At 49.0% G+C, this 16,518-nt stretch overlaps 2 protein-coding genes across 11 annotated transcripts in view; one reads left to right on the forward strand and one right to left on the reverse strand.

Moving 5' to 3' along the window:
- LOC136998542 (uncharacterized) overlaps positions 1 to 16,518 on the reverse strand; it is a 236,027-nt gene that overhangs the window by 110,367 nt on the left and 109,142 nt on the right. The window lies entirely within an intron of this gene.
- Positions 1 to 16,518, forward strand: part of LOC105676399 (netrin receptor UNC5C-like) — a 30,178-nt gene that overhangs the window by 2,229 nt on the left and 11,431 nt on the right. For all 5 annotated transcript variants that reach the window (XM_012374227.2, XM_067351320.1, XM_012374229.2 and 2 more), the window contains exon 2: positions 7,414 to 7,606. In XM_012374227.2, the coding sequence (XP_012229650.1) occupies positions 7,525 to 7,606 (82 nt within the window). In that variant the 5' untranslated portion in view covers positions 7,414 to 7,524. The remainder of the gene's footprint in view (positions 1 to 7,413; positions 7,607 to 16,518) is intronic.

Below are 16,518 nucleotides of genomic sequence, written 5' to 3' on the forward strand. Positions count from 1 at the left end.
TTCATTGCATATCGTTAATTAATAATATCGCTATCTTTTTAAACTGCAACGAGAGAATGTATTAATCAATGGCGTCATATCAATAATTATTGCTTTGTTCCATCTTGCGGATTATATCTATTGAAGTATTTTCACGTATCACTCGCAGTGGAGCATTAATTAATATTATAACATTATTCATAAATTCCGCGAAAAGATATAGAAATGTCTCGTCTTCTCTCCTGTTGGGAAAATGTGCATGCGACTAAGGCTAATCGGAGAATAAATAAATATGATCTGGAGCAATCCGACGACGTATGATTGCATCGTTATAAATAACTTCGGCGCGCGATACAAGAGATCGAGCAGTTTCAAAACGATTACGAAGAACAGATCCGCTGACTAAACATTTCGACCGACCGCGTCGGTGGTGCTTGACGATTGAAAAGAAGGCTCTCTTTAACTTTACCGGTGACGTTATTAACCAACTGGCGCTTACACAGTCGCATAATGATCACTACACGCCGCAGCCGTGTACTGTATAGAAAAGGACTCTCGAAAATAATGGAGCGGAGCGAGGCGCGTCATGCCAATGGATCCCTTTATTTCTGCTTTTACTTTTACATTAGTCGTTTCTGTAAATATACCGAGCGTGACACGCGCGCGCTTCTTTGAATATTTCCGTCACCGACAGTTTGCGTCTCAAGCAACACCATCCCCTCTCGTCCGTGCCGGTTCCGTATCAGTACTCGCTGTGCTTTTAACTTCCGTTTTTCCCCGTGCAACAACGCGAAAATAATTGTACACTGAGATAGCGTGTTTCTTCCTGGATGCTCGAATTTTCCGTACAACAACTAAGAGCACTGAGTTTAAATTATTAAGGGGCTGTTGCGCGGAAGAAAAACTCAACAAATCTCGATGATGAATAAATATTATATGGCGTGACTGCTCTGTGAAGAATATTAATAGGCACTCTATTTCATTCTATTCAGCTTTTCAGTTTTAACAGCTAATTTAACAGTAATTTCAGTCAAGAGTAAAGTTACGGTATTTTACATTTTTACGACGATTTAAAGTATCGCTCGATGTATTTTAGACGTCAATCCATACAAAAGCTTATATTGCTTTTCTTGCTTCCTCTGAGCGTGCAATTTCAGCTTCATTACCGTGCGTGCGCGCTTCGTAATGCGTTCGTTGAAATTCCTCCCCCACCCTATCATGAATAAAAATATCACGTCGGGATATTCTGGAGTAAAACTATTACGCGAAACCTACACTCGAATCTCCACGGGATCCGTGTAGAAGCCGCCGGCCGGGCCGATACTCCTGGCGAGTTAATACGCCATTCACACGCGATATTATTCGCGGAAGGGTACACATTCGTGCGCATTGGTCACGTTCGTGTTGGGGGAGGAGACTGACGATTTTATACCGACATCTATCATTTTATGTCGCAGCCGCCAGCGTCTTCGTCGAGAGAGCTTTCTGCACACGGCGCGTTTTCCGATTTCCGCTCCGGCCAGTAGTACAACTTTACGTCTTACGTGCCCGATCGAGAAGTTGCGCGGATACACTCTGGTAGGCAGGAAGCCTATATGTACGTGCTGCGAGTGCATGAGCCAACCGGCTGACGTATGCGTCTCATGGTACACCATGCTTCGGCCATTAAAAACTCGGTATGGTTTCGCCTTATCTCACCGTTCAAATCGACAAAACCCCAGGCCGCCACGCACAGCGCCATGTATCGCGGTTTCGATCGACTCGCAGGAAACACCATTGCCGCATCATGAGCCCGAGAGGACCTCGCGTCAACGAAAGAGGCCCACCTGGCACGCGCAGGGCCCCATCTGCGTCGATCACGACTCCATTCGGGGCCTCCGTGAGAACATAAAGTGCCTACCTGCTCCGAACGGCCACACAAAAGGGACTGTGAGAGAGCCCAGTGCCCGAAAAATATATTCACGCGTCGACGAATTTCTGCGGTGGCGAAACGGCCGTGTCTTCGGGCCGATCGCACCGGCCGATCGATCGTATCGATCTTTAAGGGCCGACTAATTCAGTTACGGCGTAATCTGGTCGGCGAACAAGACCGATACAAATCGAAACGCGGCGAAGTAAGATGCGAATTGAAATCGACGGACGGGCAGATGTTAAGCACTTTAAGATTCGTTGATTGATCGATAACGACGCCGAACGGTAATCTTGAAAAAAGTTAATGTACGAACGAGAGGTAAGATGAAGATAATAAAGAGACGCTCGTTTCGTTCAAGTGAATTTGCAATAGCGAGAAATGCTCTTGTTCCCCGAAATAATGGTGCGATAAAACCACGCGGAGAGATAAAATGCTGAAATAAAAATTCATTTTAACGACAGCGCTCCTGTGAAATTTCGATAGCTCGGAATCTTCAGCTGCGAAAGCATCGAGTTTCTACTTTGGTTACCTCGCGACAGAGGTTGCACGGGAGACGGTAGAAAAGTCACGCGCGCTGCGAAAAACCGCACGGAACATCCGTCGTAAACAACTTGGCGCCGTTTCGCGCCAACTTTTACTGCACGCGGGATTTCTTATCGACACGGGGATAAAATCGAGGAACTTTACAGGCCAGGGGAGGTCGCCTATCGTTCTTCGCACGTCGTACAATACCCGTATAGACACCGCGAGCGCCCAGAAAAATCTCGCACGCTCGCCACACGAGAGCTTCTCGTTTACGTCCGTCGATATATATGCGGTCGAGGGAGAGTGGCCCCGTTTTCTCGTATCTCCCGGGGCCTCGTCGTCGTGTGTACGGCTCCATCGCGGAGCCGGAGGAGATCCCGCTCAGGGCGGTCGTAGTCGCATTGTACTTTATATTCATGCAAAAACGTCAAATAACTTGCAGGCGCGACGCCGTTCGCCTCGCCGACCAAAAGCCAGCGTCAGGAAACGTTTGATCCTCTATACTGAAGTCCGGGGAAACTCGCGCCGTCGGTATCGGCAATGTGCAACATACGCGCGCACGATCATCTCTACGGTGTATTTTCAGCGTCCCTTCCTACCCTTCTTGGCGTTCCTGTTTGCGAAATGACTACGCGCAACAGAGCCGTACACAGTCGCGTTACACAGCCGCCGCTCTGTGCGCGGGCGATGAAACGATCAAAGAGCAAAGGGAAGGTGTATTTCGGTGTTTGGTCGAGCGAATGGAAGCTGACGCGGCGCGGCGACGGATAGAGCCTCCCCGCCCGACTCCGTCTCGGAGTCGATGCCCGATTTTCGAAATGCCCTTGAAAGGAGCCGTGGACCACGGAGGATGGATCGGGGAAACTCTTTAGCCGCGGCCCCGGATCCCTTTGATCCGCCCCGGGGTGGAAGTTGTAAAGAACCTTTGTACCAGATGCTCGGAATTGTGACAACGTTGCTTCCAGCGGCCGACTCTCGCTTCTGCCTCGCGCGAGAAGTACTCTCGCGGAGTCCGCGGATACCGCAACGCTTGATTTTACGGGTTGCACTCTTTTAAACCCCTCTCGCGAGTCCCTTTGATCTCCCGAGTTATTACGCTTACTTTATGCTGGAAGCCGAAGCACGCGCCGCGCCGGAGTTTTGCTCCGGCGCGCGGGGCAAGCGAGGCGCGGCGTCGAGCGCGAGATAGTATCCTTGATACTCACGAACAGGTAATTTATGTTGTGTGTACCACGATCTTTTGAGTAAAAGGTCTCACCGTGCATTACGATTGAAATACCATGTACATAAGCGCGGCGAAATAGTTTTCTTACATGATCCGATGGCGTATCGCAAGCGCGAAGCGGTCAATAACTTGCTGGAATATTGATATCTCATTAAAGAAAAAAGCAACGAAAAAGCAAACAAAGTTCGCCCTAGACGTGGAAATCGCGGAAGTAGAATCCGTTACAGGCCATTAATAACCACTCGAAATCGATAACCACATCAGCACGTCTTCGAACACCTGCAGCATCTTCCCCAACAATACAAACCGCTTTTGAGACCGCTGAAACACGGCGCGCCTCAAAGAAGCGCATAAATCGAATCCCCTTGCCGCAGGTAGTCACGAATTTGTATACGTTCCACGAAGTCGCAGGTTTCCACTCCCGCGGAGTGAGTCAGATCTCGCTCTCGACATCGTTCTCTCCTTTTTTTTTTTCTTCCTCAGACAGGAGCGATATGTATATCTACACGGAGACAGAAAAAAGAAAACGCACGGGGGTCGATACGATCGATCTGATGGAAATAAAAAACCACGATGACCTGTCTCTGAATTGAGGAAGATCCAGTGCGCGGATAGATGCACGTGACCTATCGAGTTCGTGTGAACCGGGCTAGACGCATCTGCCCGTTGGCTAAATAACGGCCGACGAGAAAAGGAGGTCCGGTATCTGAAGAATCTACGTCGCGAACAAGCGAACGAGAGGGAGGACAACGTATGTAAGTACGAGAGGGACAAGAGCGGAGGAAAAGAAAGGCGATATCCTCTATGCACGGTCTATAAAGACGCTGCGCAAACCCACATCCCCGCGGCCGTTGCGCCGCGGGGGAGGTTGACATGTTTATTTCGCTCCGTAATCTTCTCGGATTACGTTACGGAGGAACGGGTGAGTGAGTGAGAGAGAGAGAGAGAGAGAGAAGCGAAAAATGGAGAGAAACGAACCAAAGAAGGAATACTCGGCCTTCGGGGCGGAGCTTGGGATACTACTTGCAACGCGGCGCGTATTCCAAGAGGATCCCTTGCGGTTTTCGGTACATCCTTGAGGAATGTTCGCGCGGTTTTCGCAGATTAGTTTCGCACACTCGTGAGGTGCGCGATGTTCTGCGGAAACTACGCGGAACTACTGAAGTACGACGTGTATCGATGCGCTGCACACTACGTGGAATGCTAGCCAGAATAAATAGTAGCGATAGAAGAGAACGACCATTTCTAGCACTGCACCTGCGCGCTATGAAAAATGCAGAAGATCTGAGTGAAACGTATTCCGATAGCCCAAATACGATTATAATTGAATAAGAAGCGGAGTTAATCGAGAATTAAGATGTTAGAATTTATGTCTGGACACGCGTAATACGGTGGGATTATCCTCGTTTATCGCCGGCGAATGCTCAACTACTGAGCGACTGAATTCCTTAACTAGAATTTACAACCGCATCTACCTATCCAACCCGAGTCTTTTTCCAGAACATAACGCCGCTCGCACACAGCGATCGAACAGAGTTTTGAAAGGTGTGACATTATATATTATATATATGTACGTACATATATTTATGTATATACATGCATGTACAATTCTTGGCCCCCTTGAATGGAGAAAGGCAGCCTCGTCAAGAACCGGTAGCTGAATCCTTTTGACTAGGGTCCAGCCTGGTAGTCGCTCTACCTGTTGTCATACGATACTCGAGACGCATCACGGAGGCTGTAAAACCGCTCTCGCGTCGTGCTCGCTTTCTGCGCACGGAAAAGAGTATCATCTTCGCCTGTTTCAGTCGCGAACGCCGCCGATGCACCCATAAGGGCGTCATAAGACGCGGTTTGCACGAATAAATTTAAAGAAAGGACGACAGTCGGCTTTTCTGGTCGGCTTTTCCGGCCAAATGGAGAGCAGAGCGAATGAATTCGTGCCAACTGCAGTGTAAAATGCCATGTGGCGTCGTCATGCACGGCGCAACAGCGCTGTTCACTGTCAAGTGTTTTAAACCTCTGAATGGATAATGCCGAGCGTGTTTATAAATTGAGTTCTCGTTCCGGAGGATTAGGACGCGCTCGAGATGGGAAATCTGTGTAGGGCCCCGCGATACGCGGCCCATAATGCGCACGTTGCACGGGTCTTGGTCGGATTATTCCGCGTCATGAATCTCCGAGAGCATTTTCGGCCTGCGTACTCGTGTACACGGTTCGCAGCGATGTTGTGCAGCGGTTTCATCGATTTTCCGAAGCTGCTGTTGATGGAGAACACGAAAAGCAACATTGAACAGTTCCAATCTCGAATAAAAAGATAAGCCATTTACTGACATAAAAAATTTGTTACTAAATTATACGTAATTTTATATTAAAAAGTTGCATTATTGAAACAAAATTATAAAATGTTAAAAAAATATTATAATCGAGAGAATTTAATTACTTGGCAAAATATCGCTTTAAATGCCGATTCGAGTTATCGCGATTATTTCCGGAACAAAGTTCGTATCGTGAACACGAAACGTAAAGGCAACTCGCTATTATTATTTTTTTCCCCAGCATGCTAAATTTCACCATTCCACTGCGTTATTCCATTGCGTTTGCTCACGAGAAAGCTGCTGCACAACAGTACTTACAGATGTAATCGAACATCTAGCGAAAGACCTTGACGAACGACATTGATAAACGATCCCTTAGTCGCGTTTCAACTAACCGACTCGGCGGGATCGTGTAACAACTCGGTACTAACAAGCTTAGCATATACGCACGCATGCTATGTTCGCGAACATACGTTTCCGCGCGAATTTCGTTGCACGATATGCACACATCGCGTGAATTTTAAGCATCTCGCCGGGAGTTTAAAGTATCGATCGATAAGCGAGAATAACTCTCACGTAATACGCGGAGTGTAATGCCCCATGGACAGCAATGTTATTTAAGTTAAGCAGAGACGTAGATTATAATATACGATGAAATATGTTGCCGAAACTTTCCCGTGGCGCGGCGTGGGCGACGCGTTTAAACTCCGAGTCTCACTGCGTGAAATTGGCTCTCGGGTCTGGCTCAAAACGCCATCAAATTCTTCAAATTTTGAATCCAACGGCATGTACTGGTAATCCCGGGCACCATATTTTCAGTAGACGAATCGCGTTTAATAATTAATTCCGACGGCTATCGACCGGAATTCTCCCTCAGCGAAGAAACAGCAGTTTCGTGTTCGAGGGAGCTATCGAATCATGGGGGAAAATTACGCCCTCTCCCTTTGCCGCTTTGGCTTTCCTTATGTTCGTTCCTTTCACGGTAGCAGCGACTGGAAATGAAGGCGCCGCGAGGAAATTTCGCGTGCGGGAAAGTGTCTACCGCCGCTGGAATATTTAAATGGCAAGGGCTGCCAAGCCATGTTGTAAGTGGCACTCTCGACTTTCCTAACCGTCTTTTACGCTTTCCGGTAGAAACAACGCCGCGACGGCGAGCGACGCTAAACCCGTTTCACCTCGATACTTCTTTGCCCTGTCGCGTGCGACAGCCAATTTTCATTTTGTGTAAAAAGTAACCGTCCGTACATATATCACATAAGAAAAGTAGGCTGCTTTATTATGTTTCTCGAAATCGCTGAAAGCAGCATATATTTCATTCATGCTCTTTACACCAAGTGTCAAAGTTTCAGCGCGCACGATTGTCGCTTGCGTTCGCGGCAAATTATTTTCTCATATAACTAGAATAAAATGTTAAAATTGTTATATTAATGGAGCATTATTTTTCGTTTATGTTGCAGGTGTGGGCTCGTATCAAGCCGACGAGTGGTCAGTGTGGTGCTTCGATATTTAAGTGTCACTCTAACCGGGAAATGAACGAATGATCGGACGGCGGTGATCCGTGATACACGATGAGGCCGAAATCTTGCTCGCTATTCCTCTTGTTCTGCGTACTCCTGCCCGGAGTGGTTCGTCCCTTCGCATCCCGTGAAGGTAAGTAAAAAACTCCGAGCCAAGAGTAAAAAATTCTCCATCGTTCGTCGTAAAGCTTCGGGCGACTAGCTACGTCGAGGCGGTCGGGGAACTCGAGATCTGGTGGAAGATCGTTAAGTTCGTCATTTAACTCGTGCCGAGCCTGTAATGACCTCTCAACGGCGCTCATTCCCAGGGATTCGAAGAGCCGCGCGACTCAAGTATCTTCCATCTGAGCGCGCCAAACGTCTGAGTGCCACTTTACGCGAGTTCTTTTGTTGCGCGCGAGGCATCCGTTCGAGAGAAATTGCTGTTAAGTTATAAATTACATCGTGTCGTTACGTTGTTGGGGGAACGATTACCGATCGCGTTAATTTGCCCAGAATCCTGATTCGCACTCTCAGACACACATCGCGGCATTTCACGCGTTTCATCCTCTTGTCTCGACAGCTACGCGAGGCGATAAACAATCGCGAGAACGCGGTCTTAATAAAATCCGCGGGAAAGACTCGCGAACGCGCCTCGGTAAATAGCGTACTCGCGATGAGATCGAGCGACAAGCCACTTGAAAATATCATCCGTCAACGGAACGCAATACTCACAGCGCGAAACGTAATATACCGTGACTCGGGTGTTTCGCTAACGATCGCGAGCGGGAAACCGAAAACAGAGACATGCCTTTTATGAGCTGCAGCGAGAAAGGATGGCTGAGCATTGTGGCTGTTGCCGCTGCGGGATGTGTACGCGCGAGTGCTACGAATACGCAGGATTATCCGCCGCGAGAAAGAGAGCGAGAGAGACTGCTAATTATACGGCGAGACAGCCTGACTGATTAGTCGTCGGTATAACCGGCCGGTTACATTACACCAGCCCGTTTTCGATGATGGATTACACTCCCCCCGGAGCTACTTTTGAGCGACCTCCTGGACTACGTGGAAGCCGCCTCATCCCTCTCTTCTTTCTTCAATCTTCTCCTTTCTCGCGGAGGGACACCGCGGCTAACTAATTAACGCCCGCCGACATATCCTCGTCATCGTCGCTCACGTTAACGACGGATTGTATCTACCGCGACGTATATACCTCGCCCTCGCGTCCAACGTGCGCGCTCGTAAAAAGGGCGCGTGATAATCAATCTCTGTTAACTCGAGACAAAAGTATCGCCGCACGACGTCGTCCTAAAACAAACACATTCAACGATCCATCTTTCATATTCTTCCGTCGACACGTCTTTTTCATGCATTGTCGAAATTTCGTTCCCACCGCGAGTAATGGCAACATTGTTTACCCTCGTGAGCGTTTGTTAGCTCTCGTGTAGCTGTTTTCTCGGTAAACGAACAATCTCGAAAAACGGATGTGTATGATTTAACGCCAGCGCGAAATGAGGATACAATTATGAGTCGCTAACAATCTTTTTCTTCAAGATCTGCGTGTATAATCTTGACACACATGCGGCTTATTATCCAGCGCGAATTGCCTACGCGCGTACACATCAGCGGAAACAAACGGCGCCGACTTGAAAACATTCGTTTTCCATTCCCTAGGTACGTGCTGTACAATAGAAATCGCAACATAACGCGCGTACACGGCCAGTATACACGCATACATACATACGTCGCTTTCCTCTGCCCATTTTTCTTGCGCGGCGCACCGGGCAGATAAATAATTCCGGCGCGCATCCTCGCGATGGGAGCTACAACAGGCGAGCGGTATTCTTCGCACGGTCACCAATGCGAGAAATCATATCTCATCGTACGTCAGTACGCGTGCTCGCCAAGTGCTTTTTCCATTTCTCATGCGTGTCTCGCGGATAAGTAACAATTATCCTCAAGAGCACGTCGCACGTTTTCACGAGACAATGCAGACGTATTGTTGAAATTGTTACACGTTGTTCGTAAAAGCTAACATTTACTCGTCACATTAAATTGCTCTATTGCAGACTACGCTTAAATAAAATGTAACAACGGATTGGACCGAAACGCCCTGCGTAATGACACAGGCGCGACTGCTGCACCTTTCAAGCATATGAAAAAGATTGCGATCTATTCGCCAAGTCATCGCGTGTAACTCGGAGATAATTGCCGCTCTCATTATTATCGTCGTTATGCGGGAAACAAGCGTAATGGCGATATACTTAGCCACGTCGGCCCGGTTGATAAATAACAATTACGGCCTCTGACCTCGTAATAATTCCAGCGGGAGTTACGCGCGCTCGCGGTGGCGCCTATCGCGCTCGTCGAACACGGCGAAGAAACGGACGAGCGATGGCGATCGCTCTCTCCTGCGCCGTTCCATTCTACTCAAGGAGTAATCATCGCCGGCGTCGTCGTCATCGAGCAGGAAGCGGCGAACAAACGGCGCCTAGCCGCTGGCCGGCCATTCTCCTGCACGTGCAACTCGCCGGGCGAGAGAGAGAGAGCGCGCGTACAACGTATTACACGCACGCACACTCGCGCGGCCCGTGAATAATTACCCCGACGATTTATCGCGACGTGATATCGCGTCATAATTTCGCTGTCTTGACCGGCCTGGCGCTGCCGCCGCGCGGCGAGAAAAATATTAGCCGCGTTAATAATTAACGGGACGCCCGCGGAGAGGAGGTCCCGCTCCAGCGACTCCGCGTTCTCACGTTTTGGCCGCGGTAGCGGTCGCGCACCGGTCGCACACATCGCCCCGCCGCGCCGGTTTTCAGGCAATGCAGCATTGCGCGCGCGGCGACGACGTCCAATTTTTCAAGCGAGCTCGTTATCTCGCGACACGCGAACCGCGTGAACATCACGTCGGGAAGGTATCCAGCACGGCGGGGTAGCGCGGTTTTCGTGTGACGCTTGTGTTGCAGCATAGCCGGCGATACCGCCGCTCCTCTCCCGCGACGCCCGCCGCAAGCCCGCGCCAAACTCCGGGCTTTCGCCCGAGTGGAAAGCTCTCCGCATGCACTCCGTGCGCGAGTATTAAATTTATGAAACCGATAGCGCCGCGCGTGCCCCGGCCGAAAATTTATGTTCCGCGACGCGGGATTATGCGGAGAAATTGATCGTTAATTCGTGCACGTTCGGAGTTGCTTCATGATTTATACCGGAGCTTAATAAGTACGACGCGCGTGAGAGAAACTTTCGTACAGCTGCGAGGAGGAGAATGCTAAAGCAAGAATTGATTTTATGATCGACGTTTTTACGATCGGAATAACCTCGGCAAAGTTCGCTCCGCGGACGGATCAAAGTACGGATCTTCAAAAAGAGTTTATTCGCGTCACGTCGATTCGAAATAAAACCTTTTAATCGTGCGATATAGCAAATTGCGCGTACCATGACGAAATCCTGCAGCAGCGATAGCGGCAGAGACGGCACTTCTAATCATACTTCACGAAATGATCACGCTATAAATCGCCGGTCGTTATATCATCGCTTTCACGATCAGATTCGTTATCCTCGATCAAAGCGCGGCGCTTACACGTCGGTAGAGAAGGATAATAGAAGCGTGCGCGCGGGCGCGCAAATACACCGCGGAGGTTCGAAAGGATCCGCTACTCACGTCGGACCGGCGGCCGCAACCATCTCGCCCTCCCGCTTTGATAAGTATCATAAGTAAATCGCGATTACCGTGCGCGATACAACTGCCGCGATCGGGAACATAGCTGGCTGCGCGCGGTAGGGCTAAGATGCGGTGGGAGCTAAGATCTGGTCTCGCCAGAAATCGCCACGAGCAAAAATGCAAAAGCCACGAACGCCGGTCGGTGTGCGAGCGAGCGAGCGAGCTCGGGCAATTACCCGGTTCGGTTCCACCAGACGGTCTTCGTCAGACTCGGAAAGAACGGTTCTTACCGATAGAAGCGAGGGGAGAGAGAAAAAAAAAACGATCAGGAAATGAGGATGAGGACGCGAACGGGAAGGGAGAAAGGGAGTCTCTTTAATATCTCGTAGTCTCTCATCGGTGCCCGACCGACCGAGAGGAGTCGCGCGTTCCTCTCGCTGCGACGAAAGGTCAGGTCAGCTTTAATTATCGTAAATCAAACGAGCGGCCGCCGCACCGTACCAACCGAGGCCCGGCGTTGCGCAAGCACGATTATTGTTGAAATCGGGGAGAATATCGGTGAAGAGAAGCAGAAGGGGGACCGAGCGGTACTCCGCGAATATACGAGAGAACGGCGATCGTGAAATATCGACCGATCGAATTACGTTCCTCGGAGTCGTGATATTCCCGTACGCTGGAGATCCTTTTTTATGAGATTACAAGGCACAGTTCCTACGATTACCCTCAATTAATTATAAAGCTGCAAATGATATAGTTGCAACAAGATTGAAGAATATAAATAATTTCAAAACCTGTCTTTATCGTGAATTAATATCACGATGCTTATTTGCTTCGGTAAAATGGTAAAAACATGAAAGTATTTTTATATTAAAAAACTATTATGAAACTTGCGTGCTATTATATGATAAAAAAAGTTGTAAACAAACGCGGGAAAAATAAAAATGCTCGGAGCGGAATATCAGATTCAGTTTATGAAACTCATCTTACCTCGGCATTGTGTTTCATCGCGCTCCTTTTTATTTCAAATAAAATGCGGCGAATCGCTTGAATGTAATTTCGATGTGGAATTGTAGATCGTTACGGTACACGTTCGATACATCATAACTCCGGCGATGAATCCGCTGATGTTACGTCGAGCGCGAATTTTCATTCACTTTTAATGGCTCGGAACTACAAAAGGATATGTGTGAGAGAGTATCGAAGAAACATATCGGCATGACGCATGCGATTCGACCTCCGCTGTTATCAATACACCCTCCAAGAAGCCGCCGCGGGTGGTAACACGCAAACAGTCGTATCTGATTCTGTTATTCGCTTAATTACACGCCTTAACGTAACGACGACGCCGTGCCGCAATCGAGTCGTGTAATACGCATCATCACCCTCCATTTTCCACTCTTTGCGCCACTCTCACCCTCACTGCTCATGCATTTTCGAGCTCTTTAATTCATTTAGTCGTCGTCGACGAACGAACACACACCATCGACGCGTGTATTACGCTCCGAGCTATATTCGATTACTCTCGCGCAAAAATTGTGTTCCGGTCTTTCCATATTTCGCGAACTTTTTGCGAAAAATTAAAAAAAAATTTGATCAATTAAATCGAAACAAAATCGACTCCAAATCGAGTAAACGATATCGGTACGTGTGCAGACTCGAAGCTTGAAACAGCTGCTCTGCAAAATCCTATCGGTAACATGTGCTACTTTCGCACGCGTGCAACGCGATAAGCAATCTCCCTCCGCATCTGCGTCTGGGATTAAGACGTATCTAGCGATCCGGATCAATCGGAACACTTTAATCCGTCCCACGGTGTCATCTCGTCGTTCCGCCGAGCGAGAAGTATCAGAATCACGATCTCTATCAACCTCTCTTTAAGCCTCGGCGATCTCCATCTGCGTTGGACCGTATCTCCCACGCGCGTCGGGCCCGCAGTGATACCGATCGATAAAGAAATCGGTTGTACCGACCCACTCGTGTCGTCGTGTCTCTCGTTAATCGGAATGACGGTTCAACAAAGTCCCGACGAGCGCGGAACTTGACTCACATTATTTGGGTCTCAGAGGTCGTGATCCGTGAACGGTCTGGAATACAATGGTGACCCGACCTGGCTAGGCGCCGTCTCTCTCTATTGTCATGTGACGACATAGCGCGTCCGCGACACTCTCGAAACCGGAAACAGGCCTCTTCACCGCGCAACGATAGATCGTGGAAACGTTAATTCAATACCATTCTTTGGACGTCATTGTCAGCCCGATCTCTCCAAATCCATTCAAAATATTTGCTCTGCACCTGGACTCTATATATATATAATTCAACGCGACTTATGGCTAATCCGACTTTTAGAAACGTCGCCGTGGGGATCCTTGACTCCTCACACCTTTCGCGTCGCTCAAAAAAAAACATTTTCTTCGATCGGATTTTGCTCGAATAATATGAACGTTATTTTTACGCGCTAATCCCGGATCTCGTTGTTACTCGTACCATTCGACAGGTTCGCATGCGTACGAAAATCGGGAAAGGTACAAGTCGTTGTGTCAATGTTGCCGCGGCCACGGAACGACGGCGGTAATGGTTTGGACGTTGCTCGGTTCGCCGGCTAAAATAACAAAGCACGTGACGCGGAAACAAGGAACCCGTTGTCTCTTCCTTAATCCGTCTCTCTTCGTTTCGTTCGTGGCATCTCATTGCGCTCGCCTGTTACGCTCCGTGTACACCGGTTCGTTTCTTGTGCCCGACGCTACGAGTGTGGCGTTGACCGAACCGGAACCTCTCCACGATGCTCTCCGTGCTGCTGTTGCAGGTACCTTTGTTAATTAAGAGGCGTCATGTGTGGTCTCTCACCCCGCCGAGCGGACGCACCGTGAAACCGTACACGGATGCACGGTAGCTTATGTCTCTGTCTCGTCCCGCCGCGCGATACGTGGCCAACACGCATAGCAGCCACGTGGGGTTCGAGGATGCGAATGCACATCGCGTTCATACACGCGTATATATGTACGAATACCTCTATGTATGTGTGTAGATAGCTACTACTGCTGTTGCTGCTGCTGCCTGCAACGCGTATCTAACGGAGACACGACTAACTAGCTCGGCCGGCGTGGCTAACGAGAAGGGAGAGAGAGAGAGAGAGAGAGAGGGAGGGAGGAAGGCTCATGCTGGCGCCGCGATCAGGTGATTCGAGGACGATATGAGACCGGATACAACGTTTCCATCCGGGCGCTATCGCCCATCCGATCGCGTCGAATTATCGGAAACCGATGACAATTCTCCGGCCGACGAGCCGACACGACCGCCGCGTGCGTGTCGCGTGACGTCGCCCGATTAGACTCTGCTCTATGTCGCTCGTGAATTTTTCCGACACCGCCGTGTTAATCGGCGGATTAAAGTAAACGCGGCTTTCAGACTGCGGAACCAATTGGAAATATGTACGGCGGCGCGGGTCACAATTTGACGGGCCGCATACGTTGCCGGGCGACTGACGCGCGTATAAAATGAATAATGATCGTGACGCTCGGTTCGCGCGGTCATCGAATATTCATTGTGGCCAAGATTCCGAGCGGCGGAATAATTATCTAGAACCGATGGAGGAACTTTTTTTTTTTCCGCCGCTGACTCGGCATTATGGCGTCGCGTGACTCGCCTCAATTAAGTCGTTCGCTTCGTGCTTGCATTCTCTCTCCGGCGTTCTTGTTTTCGGCGTTTAAAGACCCGACGTGCACGGCCAGCTGCTTTTCAATATGAGAGAAGCTAACCGTGTCACTGGAAACCATTAAAAATACACGCGGAACGACTGAGTAACGACGCGCACACCGGTATGCTACGCTGAAAGAGACAGAGATCGAATCTTTCCGCGCGCGTTCCTATCGATGATTCGATTTTGTCGAATTATCGGGAACCAATGAAAATCCCATTCCACTTCGCTCTACTTCCGTATATCGCGTGACGTCGCTCGATTAAATCCACGTCTTGTTATCGCGTGCACTCTTTTCCTTTGTACGTATCCAATGTGCTGGAAAGGCCGCTATCAGAAGGCCGCTACCCGCCGTACAGCCGTACAAATAGATCATGGCTACAAATTATACAGCGTTCGTCCGATTCGCAAGACGGGCAGCCGTAAACGTACTCGAGGTAGCTGCAATTAGGAAGCCCGAGATGCAGAACCGACATTTCCAATTGGACTGATAGTTATTCCATCCGCGTCGACATTAAATGCTCGTACGCGATGTTGCGCAATAAACAAGACATATAACTGGCAACGTATGACCGGTACGACGACTCGCATGACGCCTCCATACATATGTAATATCGCGCCGTACAATAAAATCCCTGACGAATGCAGCGAGCAGCTACGCGCATATTCGAAATGGTTAACGAGCTGGCCGCATGCGCCCAAACGGCTAACGAGAATTCGTACGGATGAATTCGCCATCAGGAGAAACCGGGTAGAATGATTTCGATGGGTCCTATCGGCCATTCGATCTGCCGGAATTATCGGAAACCGATGAAAATCCTATTTTACTCGCGTCTCGTACTCGCGTACGAGTGCGTCGCGCGCGTTACCGAATTCCGGCTCTGACGTCGGCGCCGTTGCGTTCCATTCAGCCCCCCTGGCAATTGCCAGCCCCATTGTAACATCGTCGCCTGAATTCCCCTCTCCCTCAAGGGCGGTGCCATATATTTTTTAATACGCTCATTTGATTTTGTTGACTCGGAGATATTCGTTTCGAATGCACCCAATGGAATTAACAAACGTTGAAACGAACGAATCCATGTTACCATGTTAAAATTCGGAAAATCGGGGAAAAAACCCAGTTTTCAACCGTGGCGTTACTAGTGGAAACTAGGATGATCGAATTCTGCACGTTTTATACATTCCTATGTCACACGTTGAAAACGATCGATTATAACGTGTATCTACATCGACTCGGTATTATACATCGCACGCATTTATCGGCGCTGACGTTTAAGTTCAACTTTGATACAAACAATACGCAAACGCGTTTTACGCCGTTAACATGTTAACGCCCGTGTATTTTTTATTTTTTTTATTTCCGTCGCGGCAATATAAAATGCTGAATATCGAACTTTATATTGACAAATTGAGCATTGTATTAAAAAACGGAATACAGACAGTTTATTACTGACGCGTCGCATTTTTAAGCCTCTCTCCGTGTAGAGAAAAAGAGAGAGGGGGACGGAGAAAAGAAGAGGAGCGTATAGGGTGGCGCATTTATCGCAATGGAAATTGTGGCCCCCAGCCAAATGTCGCACGGGGATAAAGGTCTAACCACTCGTTGGCGGAAAATACATCGGACTTGTGCACCGGTGCGCCGCGTAAATCCGAAAATTCATTACTGCAGTGCGCGCCGCGATTGTTCGTAGCCGGCGCTCGTAGGCGGCCC

This window comes from Linepithema humile, chromosome 3, assembly GCF_040581485.1.
Source record: "Linepithema humile isolate Giens D197 chromosome 3, Lhum_UNIL_v1.0, whole genome shotgun sequence".
Taxonomy (NCBI): Eukaryota; Metazoa; Arthropoda; class Insecta; order Hymenoptera; family Formicidae; genus Linepithema; species Linepithema humile.